General features: G+C 42.5%; 2 protein-coding genes and 1 long non-coding RNA gene across 4 annotated transcripts; all 3 read left to right on the forward strand.

Moving 5' to 3' along the window:
• Positions 1–4,301: 4,301 nt before the first annotated feature.
• Positions 4,302–7,071, forward strand: LOC124018817. Of its 2 annotated transcripts, XR_006835685.1 has the most exons (4): positions 4,302–4,744; positions 4,917–4,999; positions 5,299–5,385; positions 5,878–7,071. It is a non-coding gene; the product is annotated as an uncharacterized LOC124018817 (long non-coding RNA). The 2 variants fall into 2 exon arrangements; XR_006835684.1 differs by having other exon boundaries at positions 5,299–7,071.
• A 1,617-nt stretch (positions 7,072–8,688) lies between these two features.
• LOC124018833 (proton channel OTOP1-like) lies at positions 8,689–15,099 on the forward strand. The gene is made up of 6 exons (XM_046334138.1): positions 8,689–9,775; positions 10,043–10,179; positions 10,986–11,044; positions 11,291–11,421; positions 11,935–12,845; positions 13,116–15,099. Exons 1-6 carry the CDS (start codon positions 9,397–9,399, stop codon positions 13,284–13,286), a joined length of 1,788 nt encoding a protein of 595 aa, XP_046190094.1. The 5' UTR covers positions 8,689–9,396; the 3' UTR covers positions 13,287–15,099.
• A 2,817-nt stretch (positions 15,100–17,916) lies between these two features.
• Positions 17,917–21,014, forward strand: LOC124018848 (D(1B) dopamine receptor-like). Its single transcript, XM_046334140.1, has one exon. The coding sequence runs from the start codon at positions 18,169–18,171 to the stop codon at positions 19,546–19,548; it is 1,380 nt and encodes a 459-aa protein (XP_046190096.1). The 5' UTR covers positions 17,917–18,168; the 3' UTR covers positions 19,549–21,014.
• The last annotated feature ends 266 nt before the right edge of the window (positions 21,015–21,280 follow it).

A 21,280-nucleotide genomic window follows, 5' to 3' on the forward strand; every position in this document is an offset into this window, starting at 1 on the left:
TTTCGCACTCTTGCTGCCTCTAGTGAGTGGAACGAGCCGGCGCTGCTCGCTCGTTTTCTGGAGGGACTCCACGCAGTGGTTAAGGATGAGATTCTCTCCCGGGAGGTTCCTTCAGATGTGGACTCTTTGATTGCTCTCGCCATCCGCATAGAACGACGGGTAGATCTTCGTCACCGGGCTCGTGGAAGAGAGCTCGCATCAACGGTGTTTCCCTGCTCCGCATCGCAACCATCTCCCTCCTCTGGCTTTGAGACTGAGCCCATGCAGCTGGGAGGGATTCGCATCTCGAATAAGGAGAGGGAACGGAGGATCACCAACCGCCTGTGCCTCTATTGCGGAGTTGCTGGACATTTTGTTAATTCATGTCCAGTAAGAGGCCAGAGCCCATCAGTAAGCGGAGGGCTACTGGTGAGCGCTACTACTCAGGTCCCTTCATCTAGATCTTGTACTACTATGTCGGTCCATCTACGCTGGACCGGTTCGGGTGCTACATGCAGTGCTTTGATTGACTCTGGGGCTGAGGGTTGTTTCATGGACGAAGCATGGGCTCGGAAACATAACATTCCTTTCGGACCGTTAGACAGGCCTACGCCCATGTTTGCCTTAGATGGTAGTCATCTTCCCAGTATCAAATTTGAGACACTACCTTTAACTCTCACAGTATCTGGTAACCACAGTGAGACTATTTCTTTTTGATTTTCCGTTCACCGTTTACACCTGTTGTTTTGGGTCATCCCTGGCTTGTATGTCATAATCCTTCTATTAATTGGTCTAGTAATTCTATCCTATCCTGGAACGTTTCTTGTCATGTGAAGTGTTTAATGTCTGCCATCCCTCCCATTTCTTCTGTCCCTACTTCTCAGGAGGAACCTGGCGATTTGACAGGAGTGCCGGAGGAATATCATGATCTGCGCACGGTCTTCAGTCGGTCCCGAGCCAACTCCCTTCCTCCTCACCGGTCGTATGATTGTAGTATTGATCTCCTTCCGGGGACCACTCCTCCTCGAGGTAGACTATACTCTCTGTCGGCTCCCGAACGTAAGGCTCTCGAGGATTATTTGTCTGTGTCTCTTGACGCCGGTACCATAGTGCCTTCTTCTTCTCCGGCCGGGGCGGGGTTCTTTTTGTTAAAAAGAAGGACGGTACTCTGCGCCCCTGCGTGGATTATCGAGGGCTGAATGACATAACGGTTAAGAATCGTTATCCGCTTCCCCTTATGTCATCAGCCTTCGAGATTCTGCAGGGAGCCAGGTGCTTTACTAAGTTGGACCTTCGTAACGCTTACCATCTCGTGCGCATCAGAGAGGGGGACGAGTGGAAAACGGCGTTTAACACTCCGTTAGGGCATTTTGAGTACCGGGTTCTGCCGTTCGGTCTCGCCAATGCGCCAGCTGTTTTTCAGGCATTAGTTAATGATGTTCTGAGAGACATGCTGAACATTTTTGTTTTTGTCTATCTTGACGATATCCTGATTTTTTTCTCCGTCACTCGAGATTCATGTTCAGCACGTTCGACGTGTTCTACAGCGCCTTTTAGAGAATTGTCTCTACGTAAAGGCTGAGAAGTGCTCTTTTCATGTCTCCTCCGTTACTTTTCTCGGTTCCGTTATTTCCGCTGAAGGCATTCAGATGGATTCCGCTAAGGTCCAAGCTGTCAGTGATTGGCCCGTTCCAAGGTCACGTGTCGAGTTGCAGCGCTTTTAGGTTTCGCTAATTTCTATCGGCGTTTCATTCGTAATTTCGGTCAAGTTGCTGCCCCTCTCACAGCTCTTACTTCTGTCAAGACGTGTTTTAAGTGGTCCGGTTCCGCCCAGGGAGCTTTTGATCTTCTTAAAGAACGTTTTACGTCCGCTCCTATCCTCGTTACTCCTGACGTCACTAGACAATTCATTGTCGAGGTTGACGCCTTCAGAGGTAGGCGTGGGAGCCATCCTATCCCAGCGCTTCCAGTCTGACGATAAGGTTCATCCTTGCGCTTATTTTTCTCATCGCCTGTCGCCATCTGAGCGCAACTATGATGTGGGTAACCGTGAACTGCTCGCCATCCGCTTAGCCCTAGGCGAATGGCGACAGTGGTTGGAGGGGCGACCGTTCCTTTTGTCGTTTGGACAGACCATAAGAACCTTGAGTACATCCGTTCTGCCAAACGACTTAATGCCCGTCAAGCTCGTTGGGCGTTGTTTTTCGCTCGTTTCGAGTTTGTGATTTCTTACCGTCCGGGTAGCAAGAACACCAAGCCTGATGCCTTATCCCGTCTGTTTAGTTCTTCTGTGGCTTCTAACTGATCCCGAGGGGATTCTTCCTTATGGGCGTGTTGTCGGGTTAACAGTCTGGGGAATTGAAAGACAGGTTAAGCAAGCACTCACGCACACTGCGTCGCCGCGCGCTTGTCCTAGTAACCTCCTTTTCGTTCCTGTTTCCACTCGTCTGGCTGTTCTTCAGTGGGCGCACTCTGCCAAGTTAGCTGGTCATCCCGGTGTTCGAGGCACTCTTGCGTCTATTCGCCAGCGCTTTTGGTGGCCGACTCAGGAGCGTGACACGCGCCGTTTCGTGGCTGCTTGTTCGGACTGCGCGCAGACTAAGTCGGGTAACTCTCCTCCTGCCGGTCGTCTCAGACCGCTCCCCATTCCTTCTCGACCATGGTCTCACATTGCCTTAGACTTCATTACCGGTCTGCCTTTGTCTGCGGGGAAGACTGTGATTCTGACGGTTGTCGATAGGTTCTCTAAGGCGGCACATTTCATTCCCCTCGCTAAACTTCCTTCCGCTAAGGAGACACAAATCATTATTGAGAATGTATTCAGAATTCATGGCCTCCCGTTAGACGCCGTTTCAGACAGAGGCCCGCAATTCACGTCACAGTTTTGGAGGGAGTTCTGTCGTTTGATTGGTGCGTCCGTCAGTCTCTCTTCCGGGTTTCATCCCCAGTCTAACGGTCAAGCAGAGAGGGCCAATCAGACGATTGGTCGCATACTACGCAGCCTTTCTTTCAGAAACCCTGCGTCTTGGGCAGAACAGCTCCCCTGGGCAGAATACGCTCACAATTCGCTTCCTTCGTCTGCTACCGGGTTATCTCCGTTTCAGAGTAGTCTGGGTTACCAGCCTCCTCTGTTCTCATCCCAGCTTGCCGAGTCCAGCGTTCCCTCCGCTCAAGCGTTTGTCCAACGTTGTGAGCGCACCTGGAGGAGGGTGAGGTCTGCACTTTGCCGTTACAGGGCACAGACGGTGAGAGCCGCCAATAAACGCAGGATTAAGAGTCCAAGGTATTGTTGCGGCCAGAGAGTGTGGCTTTCCACTCGCAACCTTCCTCTTACGACAGCTTCTCGTAAGTTGACTCCGCGGTTCATTGGTCCGTTCCGTGTCTCCCAGGTCGTCAATCCTGTCGCTGTGCGACTGCTTCTTCCGCGACATCTTCGTCGCGTCCATCCTGTCTTCCATGTCTCCTGTGTTAAGCCCTTTCTTCGCACCCCCGTTCGTCTTCCCTCCCCCTCCCGTCCTTGTCGAGAGCGCACCTATTTACAAGGTACATAAGATTATGGACATGCGTTCTCGGGACGGGGTCACCAATACCTAGTGGATTGGGAGGGTTACGGTCCTGAGGAGAGGAGTTGGGTTCCGTCTCGGGACGTGCTGGACCGTTCGCTCATCGATGATTTCCTCCGTTGCCGCCAGGATTCCTCCTCGAGTGCGCCAGGAGGCGCTCGGTGAGTGGGGGGTACTGTCATGTTTGTCATTTATTGTCATGTCTTGTCCCTGTGCTCCCCATGCTATTCGTTTCCCTCTGCTGGTCTTGTTTGGTTCTTTCCCTCCTTCTATCCCTCTCTCTCCCCCTCCCTCTCTCACTCTCTCGCTCTCTCTTCTCTCTGTCGTTCCGTTCCTGCTCCCAGCTGTTCCTATTCCCCTAATCATCATTTAGTCTTCCCACACCTGTTCCCGATCCTTTCCCCTGATTAGAGTCCCTATTTATTCCTTTGTGATCCGTTCCTGTCCCGTCGGTTCCTTGTATTGTATTCACCATGCTGTGATTGCGTTTCGCCCTGTCCTGTCGTGTTTTTGCCGTGATTGTGTATCACCCTGTCCTGTCGTGTTTTGTGCCTTCATCAGATGCTGCGTGTGAGCAGGTGTCTCAGTCGACTACGGCCTGCGCCTACCCGAAGCGACCTGCAGTCTGTGGCCGCTTCTCCAGTTGTTTCCCCTCTACAAGTCTAGAGGATTTCTGTTATTCCGTTTTGGACTTTAATAAACTCTGTTTCTGTTAAGTCGCTTTTGGGTCCTCTTTCACCTGCATGACACTCTCGCCATCTCCTTCCAGCCACCTCTCTTTAAGACTTTAGTCCCTGTCTTATCATGCGCCTGTCCAGTTAAGTTGTAGAGAGTGTGGGTGCTGTGATAAACTCAGCCTCCACAAACAGGTATGACACACACACACACAATACACACACTCAGCCCACACACTCTAGTTGAATCAACATTGTTTTCACGGAATTTCAATTAAATTACGTTGAACTAATATGGAATAGATATTGAATTGACGTACTGTATGTGCCCAGTGGGACAGATAGAAAGAGAGATGACCTAATCTTGGTTGTTAAACTTGACAAAAACATTTTTTTTTATTAGATGTTACATTTCATATCAACTACTCATGTTGAATTTGTCTAATTTATGTATTTCAGGCTGGTATGTCGGGGTGGCCTGCTTTCATAGAGTTTGGGTGCTGTGAGAAACTCAACCTCCACAAACAGGTAAGACACACACACAGATGACTCAATGATACACTCTCAAAATATCTTTCCATCCTCCTCCCTTTAGTCCTGTCTTTCACGGTCCCGTTAAGTGGGTGGGGTGGGTGGGGGGGGAGGACCACCCAATGCAGGTTATTTTAAACGTGACAAAAATATGTCTGATGTTTTTCAGGCTGGTGTATTGGGGCGACCTGTTCTGTCCTCAGTATTTCAGACCAAAGCAAGACAATTTTAAAGATATAGATCTACAGACAGGTTAGCCTCTATATAAAGTCTTTGGATGTATTTGCAGTGTGATTATAATGTGTTCTGTGTTATTTCTTTCTTTTCCAATTGTAACTTAATGCTCAATTAATGTATTTACAGTGTGATTATTGCGTTCTTCTATCTCTGTCCTCCATCCTCTATATCTCTCCATACTGTCTTGTCATAATCACAGCAACTGATAGCACATACTCAACTTTTACTTGATGATAATCAACGCCATCAATCAATGTAATTTGTGTTACAAATAGAATTGTTAGTAATCCTGTATGTTTCTCTTTTGCTTTGAGTATCACACTACCCGGCAATACATGGATGTGTGCACTGCACTCATTCAAAAGTACTCCTCGTTAAGAGACCAGACAGGGAAGGGATATGTAAGAATTGTTACATTTTCCTACTCACATTAATTCACACACTAGTAACCGTTTTACACCATTGTGCCTACCCAGATCATGATGTGCTAGCTTGGATATATTCTTCTCACATTGTTAAACCATCACATTTCCAGCAGCATAACAAGACCATCTCTAGTTATGTAATTGACTAAGTCTGCTTGTCTGACATCGGTCCTAATATTCCGCCATTACATTTGTCATGTACCCTTTACAGCATGCAGCCGTTCTAATTCTATTGATTCTAATCCAGCCTTTTTATTTCACAACCTCCAATTGAAGTTCTCAAAGTCACTGCAGCCACCCCCCACCACCACCTCAAAGATAATCCAAGTGGGCTGAATGTCACAGACAGTACAAAGTTAGTCGTTATAGAGTCTAAGGTGTGCTCAGTTGTTAACTTACGGTTTGAAATATGACTTCAGTAACCTTTATTATATATATTTTTCATTCCATCACCTACCGTACCATAAGGATAGAGGGGAATCCCTTTGGAATGAGAACCACATCCAACTCTTCTGGATGGACAGGAGCTACTAACTGAAGAGCCGGAGGACATTTCCATGGGATTGGGAATGGCAATGGAGATCCATTTCCTTTTTAACTACAGCTAATGTCAGGGTTAATTCTACAAGAGAAAAGCTGCTAAATAGATAGTTGAAAATAAAAAGAAGAGAAATGTAATGTTTGGGAAAGAACAGTGCAAGAAATTCTTAATTCTGCAGGAGTTATTATTAAGGCTATGTGAAAGGATATAGGCATACAGTCTGTGTCCAGACTTCTGTTATCCTTTAACCCATCTGAACAGTATGTTACAGTTCCCTTGACGTGCCATAGGACTATTTGAAGTCCCAGTCAGTTGACTGTTGAATTTCTATAGCGCAGGAGCTCTTCGGAGCACTCTAAATTGTTAAAACATTTGTGTGGCGCATGGCGAAATAGTACAGAGCTCAATTTGGCCTCTGCATGCCTTCAGAGGCTCCGCAATTGCATCAAACCCTCCATATGAAGCCTCCGAACACATTTTCAGATCAAGCATTGATTGGCTTTTAGTCGAAAGTACAGTAATGGATGTTACCCATATGTGCTGAGTCCATAAAACACGCTACATGGTCAATCCAACGTCTGTATTTGCCTTGCAGCATTTACGGTGATATGGCCACTCCAGAGGTCAGGGCATTTCTACTCCTTGCCTTCACGGAGCAGCGCAAAGCTGTTGTAAAGGAAGTGAGCTTTTGTTTATACAGGACCTTCCTTCCCCACATACCGTCACCCAATCATGTCAATGTGGAGCTATACGGTTTAGATAAACGTCATATTATATTTGTGTATAATTTGCCTATGGACAAAGTTGTTTTTATTGATCCATATTTATTCGACAAAAGCAATGTAAAAAACAAATCATTGTGACATGTTTAATTAAAACATGTATAAGAGACTTTTTTTAAAGATCGACAACATTTTTATCTGTTCGACGGGTGGATTTTTCTTTTGTCTAACTTTCTTCATTGTGACATATGCTAATGTTAATGGTGTATATTTTATATAAATGTCGATTGCCGAATGTGCGTGGGGCACATGATGTCACGAGTAACTATAAAACCCCATTTAATATTTATTTCTAAATGCCTACTGCTTGCAACAGAACATTTTCAACTATAAAAATAAAGTTTCTGCAGGACAAGGATTGTCCTGACTTTCAAGAATGCCTGAATTGCTTCACCTTGCTTTTTCTGGTTGGCTGGCAAGTTTCACAATCCAATTTCAGATCTGAAGGAGAATGGAGAGGAGAGGAACCTGGCTCTGAGAGGTGGCCAGTCCTCTTCTGGCTTTGTTTTTTCCATTTACCTTTCTGTGTTTTATCATTTTCCTTCAATTCACAAGAAGCTGAATGTCTCACCCGAGAAAGCAGCCAAGTGAGCGAAACGGCGCCTCTCTGTCTCTGTATGTGTAGGCCATCTATCTGATGCTCTCTGGTCAAAAAGAGTATGACATTTTTGCTGCCCATAGAAGGGAAGACAGCAAGAATTTGGCATCCCTTGATTTAAAAAAAATGAATAAAATAATAGCCAACCAGCGTAGAGCTAAACTTAATGAGGTCAACTGTGAATGGTCCTGACTCACCAAAAAAAAATGTGTCAACAGAAGCCAGTTTGTATTTAGCTTCCCTCCAATCATATAACATGAGAGCAATAGACAATTGACAAAAACAACTTGAATTGTTGCATCTCGTTGTGTTGTTGTCCTCCGGTGGTAAGCTAGCTTGCTAAAAATAGCCTTTTCCCAAATTAGCCATGGATGGAGATAGCGATTTGGACTTGTGGTTTTACTTTATTCTCAGTACTGGCCAATGATTATAATGGCGATTCTGATCCAATCATACATTCATACATTGTGCCACTGGCCTGAGAGGATGGTAGTTCAATATGTAGCTAGATCTAGAAGGCTAATGTTAAGTAGCTAAAGTTGCCCATGAAAGGAAGTTAGGCTAGCGAGCAAATATTTTAGCCAGGTAGCCTAGGACAACAAAACATAAAAGGGTGTATATTGTGACAGAGTCATAGACCGTCTCATCAACATGAGAGAGGAGGATGGCATTGAAGTTTCTCTACAAGTAGGGTGAGTCAACATGTTTTTCTACTTGCATGAACCTACAGCAAGCACATAAACAGAAATCAGAACTATGAACAGCCAAATATTTATCTTACATCGACCGGACTAAATTGTTTTTGGTATCTTTTAGATGTCACTGTATTAGACTAAGAATAGGTGATTTTATGATGTCGAAATATTGAAAGTGAAATGGTGCTGGATTTTTGGAGTCTTTGAGACTTGCGGAAGATTTCTTTGAAACTTGCGTAAACTCTGTGATTCTAAATCATTCGTTTTTTGTAGTCCAAAACATTAACTTGCTTGACCTTGCTGTTGGTCATGTAACATGCAATGTGCTTTGTGGGCACATGCAGAGAAACCTGGTTGCAGTCTCCTGTTCAGCAATTTTATTCCACTCGTTGTACAACATATCATTTGCCAAAGACACGGTAAATGACCAGGACAAACTTTTTGGAAAATCACAGAAGTGGCAAGGAGTGTAATGTTAGCTAAAACTACTTGTAATAATACTACTGGAGGAGGGTTATGGGTTGAACGTGGACGTGTGTCGCACATTGAAACCCACGCCCACATTGACATAGTACCTCCCACCAGGCAAAATACTGTGAAAATAGTGTCCCATAATAAAAGGGAAGGTGCCTCTCGCTCCCATAACACAAGTTTTCTGGAGACTTGTGGGCAGAGATCTGATGAAATCGCGCACTATGTGCGCTTTCGGTTGCCTGATTGCGTCCAGACTGAGGAGAAATAGGCAGACTATCCACCCACGTTGTGTGGTCAACCAGATCTGACCAAAATCAGAACACAATGGGACTTTTGTGCATCTAGACTTGTCTTTTCAATGCGATTTTAGTATTCTGATAGCGAGAAGTCGCATGTAGACACTTCCAGATAGAGACCAGTGCTAGTTGGCAACGACCATGGAAAAAGCTTTTTGGAGATTAAGCTATTACGTGATGAAGTAGATTATGTGAATGATTGGCACTTTTAGTTCACCAATTTCCCAAAAAATAAAAATGTATGGCGGGTTCAACTGGACTACGGATGTGCGTCGCCGATGGCTGGAATTCAATCTATTCCTCTGAATTCAGCCAGCAAGCGGTTATATAAAGTGATATAAAGTAATTTCATCTAAATGGTCCAGGATGACAATAATAGGTCAAACACACCATGTTAGTAAAGCTGGACACTGAATGAAAGCATGAAACAAGTGAGACCGTCTTCGGACTGAATCAACTTACAGTTGGCAACGTTCGTATCCAATTGCGTCCCCACCTTATTTCTACAGGTTGAGCACTTGGCTTTTCACAAATGTACTGGTAGCACACAGTGTTGACATTGCTCTTCCTTTCGGACTCGAATGTTACATATTTAGGCGCCATGGCTGAGCACGGTGGCCCTCATAGTATGTGTTTAAATAAGGTAGACTGTCACAGTTCCTCCACCTTGTCCTCCAGCTCAGAGCAAGAAAGTGAAATATTCACCAAGTTGAAAGTCAGTTTGACTGAGGACTATCCGCAGAAGAATGCGGAGATTCTGAGCGGCCAGTATGGGACTAATTTACTTTTGATCGGCGTGTCCTTGATGCTGGCTATTGGGAACAATGGAGCATCCGTGAAGGAAGAGCACCTGCTGTCCTTTATCACGACCCTCATAATCGTCCAGCTGCTATGGATGATGTGGTACATCGTGAGGAGAGGCATGCAGAGTAATTTACAGGCAGAAAAGGATGTGCATGCTACTACCTCTTGGATAAAAGGTACAGATATTTGGAAGATTAGGTTTCCAGTATGTAAAATGGTGTTGTGAATGTAAATCTCGAGGCTGGATTTTCACTGTTTTGTATAGTTAAATGCTTCTCAAGTAGCTGATGGAACTTTTCCAAATAGATTTGTTTTTGATTTATAAAACTTTGTTGGAGAAACAAGCAAACATTGAATTGACATCAAAATCAATTAAAGGATATTTTTGCATACTTTTTCGTTTCAATGCAGCCTCTTAACAACTAATGTTTCATTGATTATAGGGGGTTTAACTCTTCTTGCGCTCCTCTCGTTGATCATGGATGCCTTCAATATTGGATATTTTGTGGGCTATCGATCATGCCTGTCGGCTGTTCTAGTGGTATACCCCATCATCCACGCAACTCACACAATAGCACAGGTAAAATACAACCCCCATTCTATGTTGATTTGATAACACTTTTCATTATGGTATGGCCTTTACTTACAAGGATTTATAAAGTGGTTTGTCATTTCTAAACGGATTATTCCATATATAGATGGTTCTGTAATAAATCTGTAATAAACAGTTATAACACATAAGTAAAACATGTGCTATTTTTGGGCTTGCTTAATAATGTGCTTATTATATATGAATGTACTGTTATTGATATTACTGTTATTATTGACGGTACAGCCATAACCTCAGAATTTGGCAAGCAGCTAAATGACAAGCACACGGTTTAAAACAAATGTATTATTAGAGCGTTCAATTATAATGTACATAGTGTAACTATTTATTTTAGACTTATAAAGTAATAACTAACAACTTATTTACCATGTATAACCCCCTTTTATACATTTGTTTAAATATGTAAAGTGTTAACATTATAGGTAAGCTGGCAGCTCTGTTCAAATGTTTCTCCAGTAAAGGTATCTAAATACCACTTAAGCAGGTAATGTATAGAGCTTTATCTTGAAGTGGAATAATGTACACTTTGTTTCTCAGGCAAGAAAAAGAGTTGTCTGTACAAAATAATCCTGTCATTATCCATGTTATTGGAGTAAAACGTAGTGCAGGCGGAGGTAATCCTTCAGTTGAGAGGTCATTTGATATTTTCTCACATTCTGGTGATTCATTTTCACAGTCGAAATGAAAGCCTTCACCAGAAATGTTTTTTAGACTGATATAGTGAGTGTCTTGTCAGTGCTAGTTTGGTACAAATGTTAAATTGAGGTTTGTTTTAGGTGTATTTCCTTTGGTTTCACATCAAAGACGTCATCAAGTCCTTTGAGACCTTTGAAAGGTATTGTGAAATATAATAAATCTGTATTTTGAGATTGTCACAAGCCATGCGAGCCTCTCAGGCCCATGGTATGTTTAGGTTATCCTCATGTACATTTTTCAGTTTAATAAAACAGTTGATGAGTTTATTTATCCTGTTATAACTATTGTACTCACAAAGTTGAATCTACAGCCTATAATTTATCTACCCAGCAACGACTATTGTGACAATCACTTTCTATTTTGATTCATGGATGTTTCCCGTCAGGTTTGGCGTCATCCATGCAGTCTTCACTAACCTGCTGCTGTGGTGCAGCGGTGTGATGTCTGAGGCCAATCACTTGCTAAACCACCACAACACAAGGCTGACTGCCCTGGGCTTTGAAAACCTCACCATGGGTAAGGGGACCAGGGTCGAGTGGCTGCTTGAAAAAAGGACAATAGTTCATTTGAGAAGCTCACTTAATTGGATGAAAGACAGGTGAAGGGGGATTGCAGGGTAGGGGATGGATGAGGCAGTCCAGCAGGTCTTGTTTGTGTTGAACATCTACTCTTTTAGGTGTCACGACACACGCACGGTTGCACAAGGTCAGTTCATTTGGTAAATAACTAGACTCTAAATTCCCTTCCTACCACCCTTGTTGCTTTAGACTGATGGCAAAGGATTGTTTAATTCTGTTACATAAGACCCAAAGAAAACAACTGGCCTCATTTAAAAAAACATTGAAATAAACCTTATTGCCATAAATATTTGAATAACTTGAGAGTTTCTAACCTCTGTGTAGTATACTTGTATACACAAATTGGAGGTCACTGTTTTGTAAAGTACATAAAGTTACATATGGTGGCAGAAGTGGGAATGCACTGGGCTTGAAATTGACACAATATTTTTTTTTTTTACATGTGTTTCAGTGGCTATAGAACCTCATTGTAATTGCACTATCAGTGCCTGTTCCATGTTCGTCAACGGCCTCTACTACCTTTATCCCTTTAACATCGAGTACCACATCTTTGTCTCGGTAATGCTCTTCGTCATGTGGAAGAACATAGGGCGCACCATTGACCTCGAGCACAACCGGAAAAGGCCGGCTACCAAGACCCAGGGGCTGGTAGTCGGCCCCATCCTGGGTCTCGCCGCTCTGGCCAGCACCATCGGCGTACTGGTGGTCTACATCATCCACGTGGAAGAGTCGCTGGACATCCGGGAGTCAACCATTTCAATTTTCTACTACTACGGCATCGTCATGCTGGTGGTCATGTGCTCGGCCGGGGTCACGGGTCTGCTCATCTACCGTGCCGACCCCATGCCCATGGACACCACCAAGAACCCCTCGCGGAAGCTGGACACAGAGCTCCTGTTTGGTTCGTCGGTGGGCTCCTGGCTCGTTTCCTGGTGCAGCGTGGTGGCCGTGTCAGCCTCACGCAGCAGCCCGAGCTACCGCTGGACCAACCTGATGTACTCGCTGCTCAGCATCCTAGAGAAGTACATCCAGAACCTGTTCATCATTGAGTCCCTCTACCGCCAGCGGGAGGACAGTGAGAGGGAGGACACTGAGGTGGCGGGGCCTGCACCAGAGATATTCTCTGCGACCTCCTCCTTGTCTCCAACCTACAACGGAATCATCAACCAGGCGTACGAGAATCCGGACAACGGCAGCGTCACGCTGGAGAATGTGCAGAAGGAGAGTGGACAGGTGAATGGGTGCCCACAGAAACATTTGGAAGTGCCCCATCAGGTGGAGAACAACGTGGAGGTGACCCCGAGCAAGAAGAGTCAGATCCTGAAGAACATCGCCGTCTTCCTTTTCATGTGCAACATCTCAGTAAGCTTGCTGTTCTTTACTTATTATTTATTGATAATAGTCAGCAGTGGTGTTATTGTCATAGGGTATAGCTAGCTCTCAAGCACACATACTGTATGATTCTCCCCCATTTCTTACCCTTCTAGCTACTTTTACTATCTACCTTTCATTCAATGTTCCAGTTGGGAAATGTATTGCACAGCTAGGAGTTTATGAAATACAGCATGCATTTACCACACAAAAATACAATACCAAGTTAAGTTTAACCTTATTGGTGTCTCCTTACTGCAGCTCTGGATCCTTCCTGCCTTTGGCTGCAGACCCCAGTATGACAACGGCCTAGAGGAGGAGACGTTTGGCTTGACCACATGGACCACAGTTCTCAATTTCGCCATGCCGATTACCCTCTTCTACCGCATGCACTCTGTTGCCTGCCTTTTCGAAGTGTTCCGGAGAGTGTGACAAGACGAAGAGGGACCAATGAGACAAGGCAACATGCACAAGAACACTTGTGCAATACAGGTCAACCATTCAGGAGGCCATCTTGTCATGTACTTTGACTTCCAAACAAGCATGGAAACACATTTGTCACTTTAGGGGGCTTATACTAGATAAGATGTCCCTTGTAGTGATGCATCTTCAGAAGCATTTTATAGCACCTGGTCTAAACAACAAATGACATTGATATGAGACCTTGGGTTCAAATAGTATTTCGGAATCTTTCAAATACTTTACCTTTACATGATTGAGCTGGCCAGGCGCAATGTAACCAATGGATTAGTATTTGAAATATTTCAAATAGTATTTATACCTAGGTGTGATATCGCTTTGTTGTGTGTTACTGCACTAAAAAGATAAAATGACATTTAGATTTAGGTCTATCGTAAGTGTTTGGGTTTGTCTTTTGATTTTCATCCAAGTGTCATTGAAGTCAAGTGTTATTCGACGCATATGTAAATAGTTAAATGTTTTGATCTAGAACAGATGTAAGCCAGGCTATGTGGCAATGCGTTATGAGGGCATAACATGATTATACCAAGCAAAGTGCCATACCACATTCATTTTTATCAAATCAACCACCGAGTTCACAGCAGAACTGTACTATGATTTGAAAAGCCATAAAAAAAATGTTTTGTTCTGCCATTTTTAGGATGTTCTCATTGGTCAGAAGAAAACACAGGAAACTCAAAACACTGCTGTGTCAGACACTTGAACTACTTGGCTGGTGACTGTCTAGAGTCCTACATGTACTGTAGTATACAGTAAGCCAGCACTAGACTTTGAATGCTCTTCTGTGTAGTATTGGACTGTAGTTCTCACAATCTCTCGCCAACGTTCATTGGACTGTTGGCAATACTTTCCCTTTAGATTTTATACTAATGTACCTAAACAATACAGACATGGTTTTATAAAATATATTTAACAATTTTAATTATGGAACAATATTTGTCTAAAAAATCAAACAGCGTGGTGTATGTGGAGCTTCCCCAATCCACACTGATCCTTCCCCTGGACCCATATTAAGCTTAGCCTGGTGGAACCAGCCTATTTTCTGCGTTCACACAAAGCAGACACCACTTTTTTGGTAGACAGCTGAAGGATGGGCCTGTTGTTATGTTATTGAAAAGGGAAACAATACAATATTTGCACAGATGTACAATATATACAGCATTGACTGGCATTCATTTTCCAAAAAGCAAATATGTTTGTTCAAACTGAAACAATTCTGAAACTGAACCATTTATCTTGATTGATGTCGTTTTGAAAAGTGAGCATTGAAAATAATCATATCCTGTGAAGTTGATGATTGATGTTGTGAGGAATTACTCAAATGTAGCGCTACTGCATAGTTAAATGTAGAACTACATATTGAGGCTGTGGTGGAATATCAAAAAACACGGTTCTACATTGGTGGTAACTACTGTACATTGTTCTCAGTTGCATGTGCCAATCTTTGGTCAATGCTTATTGGTAATCCTGCAGCAATACTACATCCTCTGTGGACATATCTGAATGTACTATATTAAAGCTACTATAGCCTACATAGCCTCTGTGATAAAAATGATTGTGAAATTATGACAAATATTTTAAGTTAACTTAAATTCATACTGTAGGTCAGGGGTCAATCATGGTTTATTCAGCCGCGGCACAATTTATTTTCTTAAGCGGATGGTCAGGGGGTCAGAACATAATTATACAGTGCCTTCAAAGTATTCACACATCTTGACTTTTTGCACATTTTGTTGTGTTACAGCCTGAGTTTAAAACAATGTCAAGTGGAATTATGTTTGTTGACATTTTAATTAATTAATAAAAAATGAAAATCTGAAATGTCTTGAGTCAATAATTATTCAACCCCTATGTTATGGCAAGTCTCAATAAGTTAAGGAGTAAAAATGTGCTTCACAAGTTGCACGGTGTTTAATAGTGTTTAACCGTATTTTTTAATGACTACCTTGTCTCTGTACCCCACACATACAATCATCTGTAAGGTCTCTCATTTGAGCAGTGAATTTCAAACACAAGTTCAACCACAAAGACCAGGGAGGTTTTCCAAAGAAGGACACCTATTGGTATAAGGGTAAAAAATAAAAAAGCAGAAAGATACAGGAGTCCTTCCTAACTCAGTTGCCGGGGAGGAAGTATTTCACCATGAGGCCAATGGTGACTTTAAAACAGTTACAGAGTTTAATGACTAGTAGGAAACAACTGAGGAAAATCAAAACAAATTGTAGTTACTCCACAATACTAACCTAATTGACAGAGTGAAGAGAAGGACGCCTATAAAGAGTAAAAATATTCCTAAACATGCATCCTGTTTGCAACAAGGCAATAAAGTAATATTAGAAAACAAATGTGACAAATCAATTCACATTTTGTCCTGAATATGTTTGGGGCAAATCCAATACAACACATTACTGAGTACTACTCTACCATATGTGGCTGCATCATGTTATGGGTATGCTTGCAATCGGTAAGCACTGGGGAGTTTTTCAGGATAAACAATAAATGCAATGGAGCTAAGCACAGGCAAAATCCTAGAGGAAAACCTGGTTCAGTCTGCTTTCCACCAGACACTGGGAGATGAACTCACCTTTCAGTAATTCAATAATATAAAATATAAGGCCAAATACAATGGAGTTGCTTACCAAGATGACATTGAATGTTCCTGAGTGGCCTAGTAAAAATGTTGATTTAAATCGGATTGAAAATCTCATAAATACAGAGCATAGGCCTATATCATAGTTCAAATCATCTTCTTTCACCACACGTGCCTAGAGTTGAAAGCATATTTTTGAAAAGAAGAATCAATTTGTCTAGAATATATGTCAGACAATATACAGCTCTCACCCCTAGTCTCAGTTTATCTTGCTAATTATTTGAATTTACTTACCATTCCTTAATTGTAGTTGCTGAAATGCAGTCTTGATGCATTAACTCGCCACAATGGCCACCTGGTGGCGACAAATGTTGCCTTTCTAGCAGGCTATGCGTTAGTGCATAAAACCCCCATCAGAATGAGATACGTTGCAAAGGTTGTTGCCCAATTCAGAGCTTGCTATATTCAACTCTTCAATAAAGGTCAGCCAAAGTCAACTTTACGCATTTTTTTTCATTTAGCCTAGTCCCATCGTTTGTTGAAATGGAATTCCCAAATTATTCCAAACCGTATGTGACTATATTCCCTAAATATTTGACAAATTATACGCATATAGCCTATTAATTATCGGAATTATAAAGTCTATCAATTTCAAATGCAGGTTATTATCTGAATGTATTTCATGCTTTATATTAGACTATTCGCATATGCTATATATTAGACTATTCGCATGTGCTAGCCTATTATAAATAGTAGACATTTTAATTTACAATTTGTATAAATCTTTGTCATTGATGACTTTATATGCCTACAGGTAGGGGATAGGGTCTAACAAATACATTTGTATATATAGGCTATATAAACGCTTACTCACTATTCAGGGAAGGTGCTAGTCAGTCAAAAAGAAAGATGACCATAGACACGATATTTCATGAATAAAATCAGTAAATAATGCCAGAATTTAACATAAAATAACATACCCTAGATTGTACTCGATTGAATTTGGCAGAACACAGAGATTATTTTGATGGCGCGTCAAACCGATTTGACAGGCATGTTGTCGACGCATCTAAAAATAAATATGACGTTTAAATGCCGGAAACTGCCAAGAGGATATACTCCACATGCAGATGTTAAAGCGAATTTTGTTATTGTGCCTATACTTATACGTAAAGATTGTGAGAGTGACTCACCTAGGATGTTAGTCTGGCCTACCTGCTGCATTCTGCAGAAACCTGAAATTGAAATTAAACTGAAAACATTCCACGCTCATTCCAAACGCGTGCATAATTTGAGAGCTTGCTCAATTGCTCACAACGTAGGCTAGTGATGACATTTATAAATGCAGAACTTCACGTGCAATGTTTATTTTAACACAGCAAATGTCTAATATAATTTCAGCCACAAAAGACTTAGTGCATTAAATCGCATTCCTGAGGGAGAGTTGTTCTGAGCGCAATATCAGCACCACGGACAGCACCACTTGATATACAGGAGTGATTCATTTTCCCCACAGCAATAAAATGCTCTATAATTTGTTCACTGTTTATAGAAAGGTGTAGATTATATAAAACATTAATAAAAATGCAATCAGGCTTAATGTTTGCTAATTAAATGGTTGCTTTTGAAGGACCCGTGACTGTATTTTAACATAGAATAGAAGCCCACAACTGGAGTAGGCTATGAGGGTGCAAACTATAAATCAAATAGAATGCTCATTGTTCGCTTTCTACCAAGACAAATAGATCCTCCATCCTTGAATGAGGTTATAGTTTGTAATTTAACACATTCCTTTTTTTCACATCACTGTGATGGGGTGCAAGTGCGTGTTTCCACAACCGATGTATGTGTGTGGGTACAAGTGCGTGTGTGCACGTTGGCTCAGGGGACTCCCTCCCTTCTCAAAACACTCACGAACTCAAAATATCTCCGACCAACAGTTTCAGTGCGGCTGCCTTACTTTGGCCAGGGAGGTCAGACGACACGAGAGGTAATAACATCCCGTCGCCAATGAGCGACGCGCTTCAATTTTGGCGATTTCGCGCACCAAACAGCCCAGTTCTGCTCAGCGTGGACGCAACACATTTGTTGCAAATTCACTAAGCAATCTCAAATCTTTCGTTTGTATATTATTTCAAATAGAATGGCAGTTGAGGAGACGACAGCGCCCCGTGAGTTGGTTACTACTGTGTCCCCTGACGCGCATGAAGCCATGGACTGGCTTTCCACTTGAGAGGAGGACACATGGAGAACCCCGCGAAATACCTCTCAGTGCACGAGAGCCACTCCGTCCGGTTACCTCTTGGGGAGATTATGTGGAACTCGACCGAATCGGAGGCAACATCCAACGGTGGAAAGGAATTGGTCATCCGGACAGTGACGGGCTGTTTGCTCTCCCTGCTCATCCTATGGACACTACTGGGCAACATTATGGTGTGCTCCGCCGTACTCCGAATTCGGCACTTGCGAAGTAAAGTGACCAACATTTTCATCGTTTCTTTGGCTGTGTCGGATTTATTCGTTGCAGTTCTCGTGATGCCATGGAAAGCTGTGGCTGAGGTGGCGGGGTATTGGCCCTTTGGTACTTTTTGTAATTACTGGGTGGCTTTTGATATCATGTGCTCAACTGCGTCCATCCTCAACCTCTGCATTATCAGCGTGGATAGATATTGGGCCATATCAAGTCCGTTCCGGTACGAGAGAAAAATGACCCAACGAGTTGCCTTCGTTATGATAAGCGTCACGTGGACGTTGTCTGTACTTATTTCATTCATACCAGTCCAACTGAACTGGCACAAAGCCAGCGAAGACGAAACAGTTGGAGTCCATAACGCCTCCTTGGGTGAAGTAGAAGAAAACTGTGACTCTAGCCTCAACAGAGAATACGCAATATCTTCATCTTTAATAAGTTTCTACATACCCGTAGCAATTATGATTGTGACATACACGAGAATATATCGGATTGCTCAGATCCAAATCAGGAGGATAGCTTCCCTAGAGCGCGCGGCGGAGCACGCGACAAGTTGCAGGGCCAACAACAGACTCGAGTGCCAACACCACAATACCTTGAAAACGTCTATTAAAAGGGAAACCAAAGTTTTAAAAACGTTATCGATCATTATGGGCGTCTTTGTGTGTTGTTGGTTACCTTTCTTTATTTTGAACTGCATAGTTCCATTTTGTGATAAACCACCGACTGACAAAGACGCAGGTCTCCCTTGCGTGAGCGAGACAACTTTTGACGTTTTTGTTTGGTTCGGCTGGACTAATTCATCCATGAATCCTATTATTTACGCTTTTAACGCAGAGTTCAGAAAAGCATTTGCCAGTCTGCTGGGTTGTCGTAATTTCTGCTCCAGAACACCCGTTGAAACTGTAAACATTAGCAACGAGCTGGTCTCTTACAACCAGGACACCCTTGTCCACAAAGAAATCGTGAATGCCTACGTCAATATGATCCCCAACGTAGTGGAATGCATTGAGCACGAGGACACGTTTGACAGGATATCACAGTTATCTCACAACAATGAAAATGCCACCGACTCGGTTTGTGACTTGGAAGACTGTGAGGCAGATATTAGCCTCGACAGGATGACACCATTCACCCCCAATGGTTTACATTGAATACACCTCGACAGGATGACACCATTCACTTCCAATGGTTTACATTGAATACACCTCGACAGGATGACACCATTCACCCCCAATGGTTTACATTGAATACACCTCGACGGGATTACACCATTAACCCCCAATGGTTTACATTGAATACACCTCGACAGGATGACACCATTCACCTCCAATGGTTTACATTGAATACACCTCGACAGGATGACACCATTCACCTCCAATGGTTTACATTGAATACACCTCGACAGGATGACACCATTCACCTCCAATGGTTTACATTGAATACACTTGTAACACCTCGTGCGTAAAATGATGTATTGCTTCTATCAGATATTTGAGATGTTGTGTTGTTGTCCCATGCTGAAAAGTGACGTAAATTGGTGTCTTATTACATAAGAAAAGTCTATGTTTATTCATTTATACTAAAGTTATGGCTTCTAAGTTCTATGTATTCGGAGCAGCAGGTGTAATGCAACCAGTTGCTCTTATTGACCAAGTGGGTTCTATTTGTGGTGAGGTACCCATTATTGAGTTCAGATATTATACTGCTTATCATTATCACGCTCAATGACAGCGTGACGGACTTTTACAGACTATGGAAAAGGAGCAAAGCCTTTACAAGGCAGTGTAACCACGCACGTTCATCACATGCAGTTGTTTAAAACGCCTTATTTATTCTGGGAAAGAGTGCAATATAGTTTTGAACCAAGGGAAATGTTACAGGATTGTAATATGTTTAATTTAAATGAGGCCAAAATATTTAAAGTGCTCCTTTCTCTCTCTCTCTCTCTCTCTCTCTCTCTCTCTCTCTCTCTCTGTATCTGTCTCTTTCTCTATCTATCCTGCTCTCTATGTGTCCGTCTCTCTGTCGCACACAGACATAACTGCACAGCAAATTTGCCCACGCACACATTAGACAAAGCATTCTCAATCTAAATATGCACATAGAGCAGGCTTGCTTGACTTTACCCATAATAAATCCACACCGATTCAAATCAAATTAGGAACTGTTGGAAACCTTAATTTGACTGATTATGGTGAACACCTGCTAAGTCCAATAAGCTTAATTATTACTTAGTGGATGTTCTATTCTCTGTGTGATATTCTACCTCTCTATTTGGTGATACAAATGGCCAAGATGCACAAATCCAACCGTCTCCATGCGCCAAAGAATGGCATCCATATTAGGAAGTCCACCAGACAACATACATTAAGTTAATTGACTTGATGCATCTCCCTCATAGCCAGTTAATGATACACTTTTAAGATCACATATGTCTACAAATTAATCAACAATTCAGATGATGTACAATGAGGTTATACATAAACTTGGTGAGAAACTCCACAGTGGGACCATTGTCAGCTGGATGTAGCCTACATTTCACCTCAGCTAATGTCCATCTTTTGATAATGTACAAATGGCAATGATATTGAATGTATACTGTCATTCAAACAGTGAAGTGTGTCATCATTTTGTAATAAAATGATATCAAGCAGAGATTCCAGTTTATTCTAATGGTTCTTGTGGAATGAAAAGGGACACATCTACAGTGTCCATATTAGGACAGGCTCAGAGTCACGAGTAGTTAGTCAAGGAACTGCTTCCTGTTTTTGTCCATAGCGGGAAAACAATGCTGTACTTGATATTTACGATCTCTAATTTCATACATTCTTAGTTAATAAGGAGAATACCATGAAATAATTTAATATGATACTGCTAATAGAC

Source organism: Oncorhynchus gorbuscha, linkage group LG03 (genome assembly GCF_021184085.1).
Source record: "Oncorhynchus gorbuscha isolate QuinsamMale2020 ecotype Even-year linkage group LG03, OgorEven_v1.0, whole genome shotgun sequence".
NCBI lineage: Eukaryota > Metazoa > Chordata > Actinopteri > Salmoniformes > Salmonidae > Oncorhynchus > Oncorhynchus gorbuscha.

Bases quoted from the DNA above. Each gene is read 5' to 3' on its own strand.
- LOC124018833 (XM_046334138.1), top strand. From the start codon at position 9,397: ATGGCTGAGCACGGTGGCCCTCATAGTATGTGTTTAAATAAGGTAGAC. The intron at 10,180-10,985 runs GTAAAATACAAC...GGTTTGTTTTAG, and splicing joins CAACTCACACAATAGCACAG to GTGTATTTCCTTTGGTTTCA. The intron at 11,045-11,290 runs GTATTGTGAAAT...GTTTCCCGTCAG, and splicing joins TCCTTTGAGACCTTTGAAAG to GTTTGGCGTCATCCATGCAG.
- LOC124018848 (XM_046334140.1), top strand. From the start codon at position 18,169: ATGGAGAACCCCGCGAAATACCTCTCAGTGCACGAGAGCCACTCCGTC.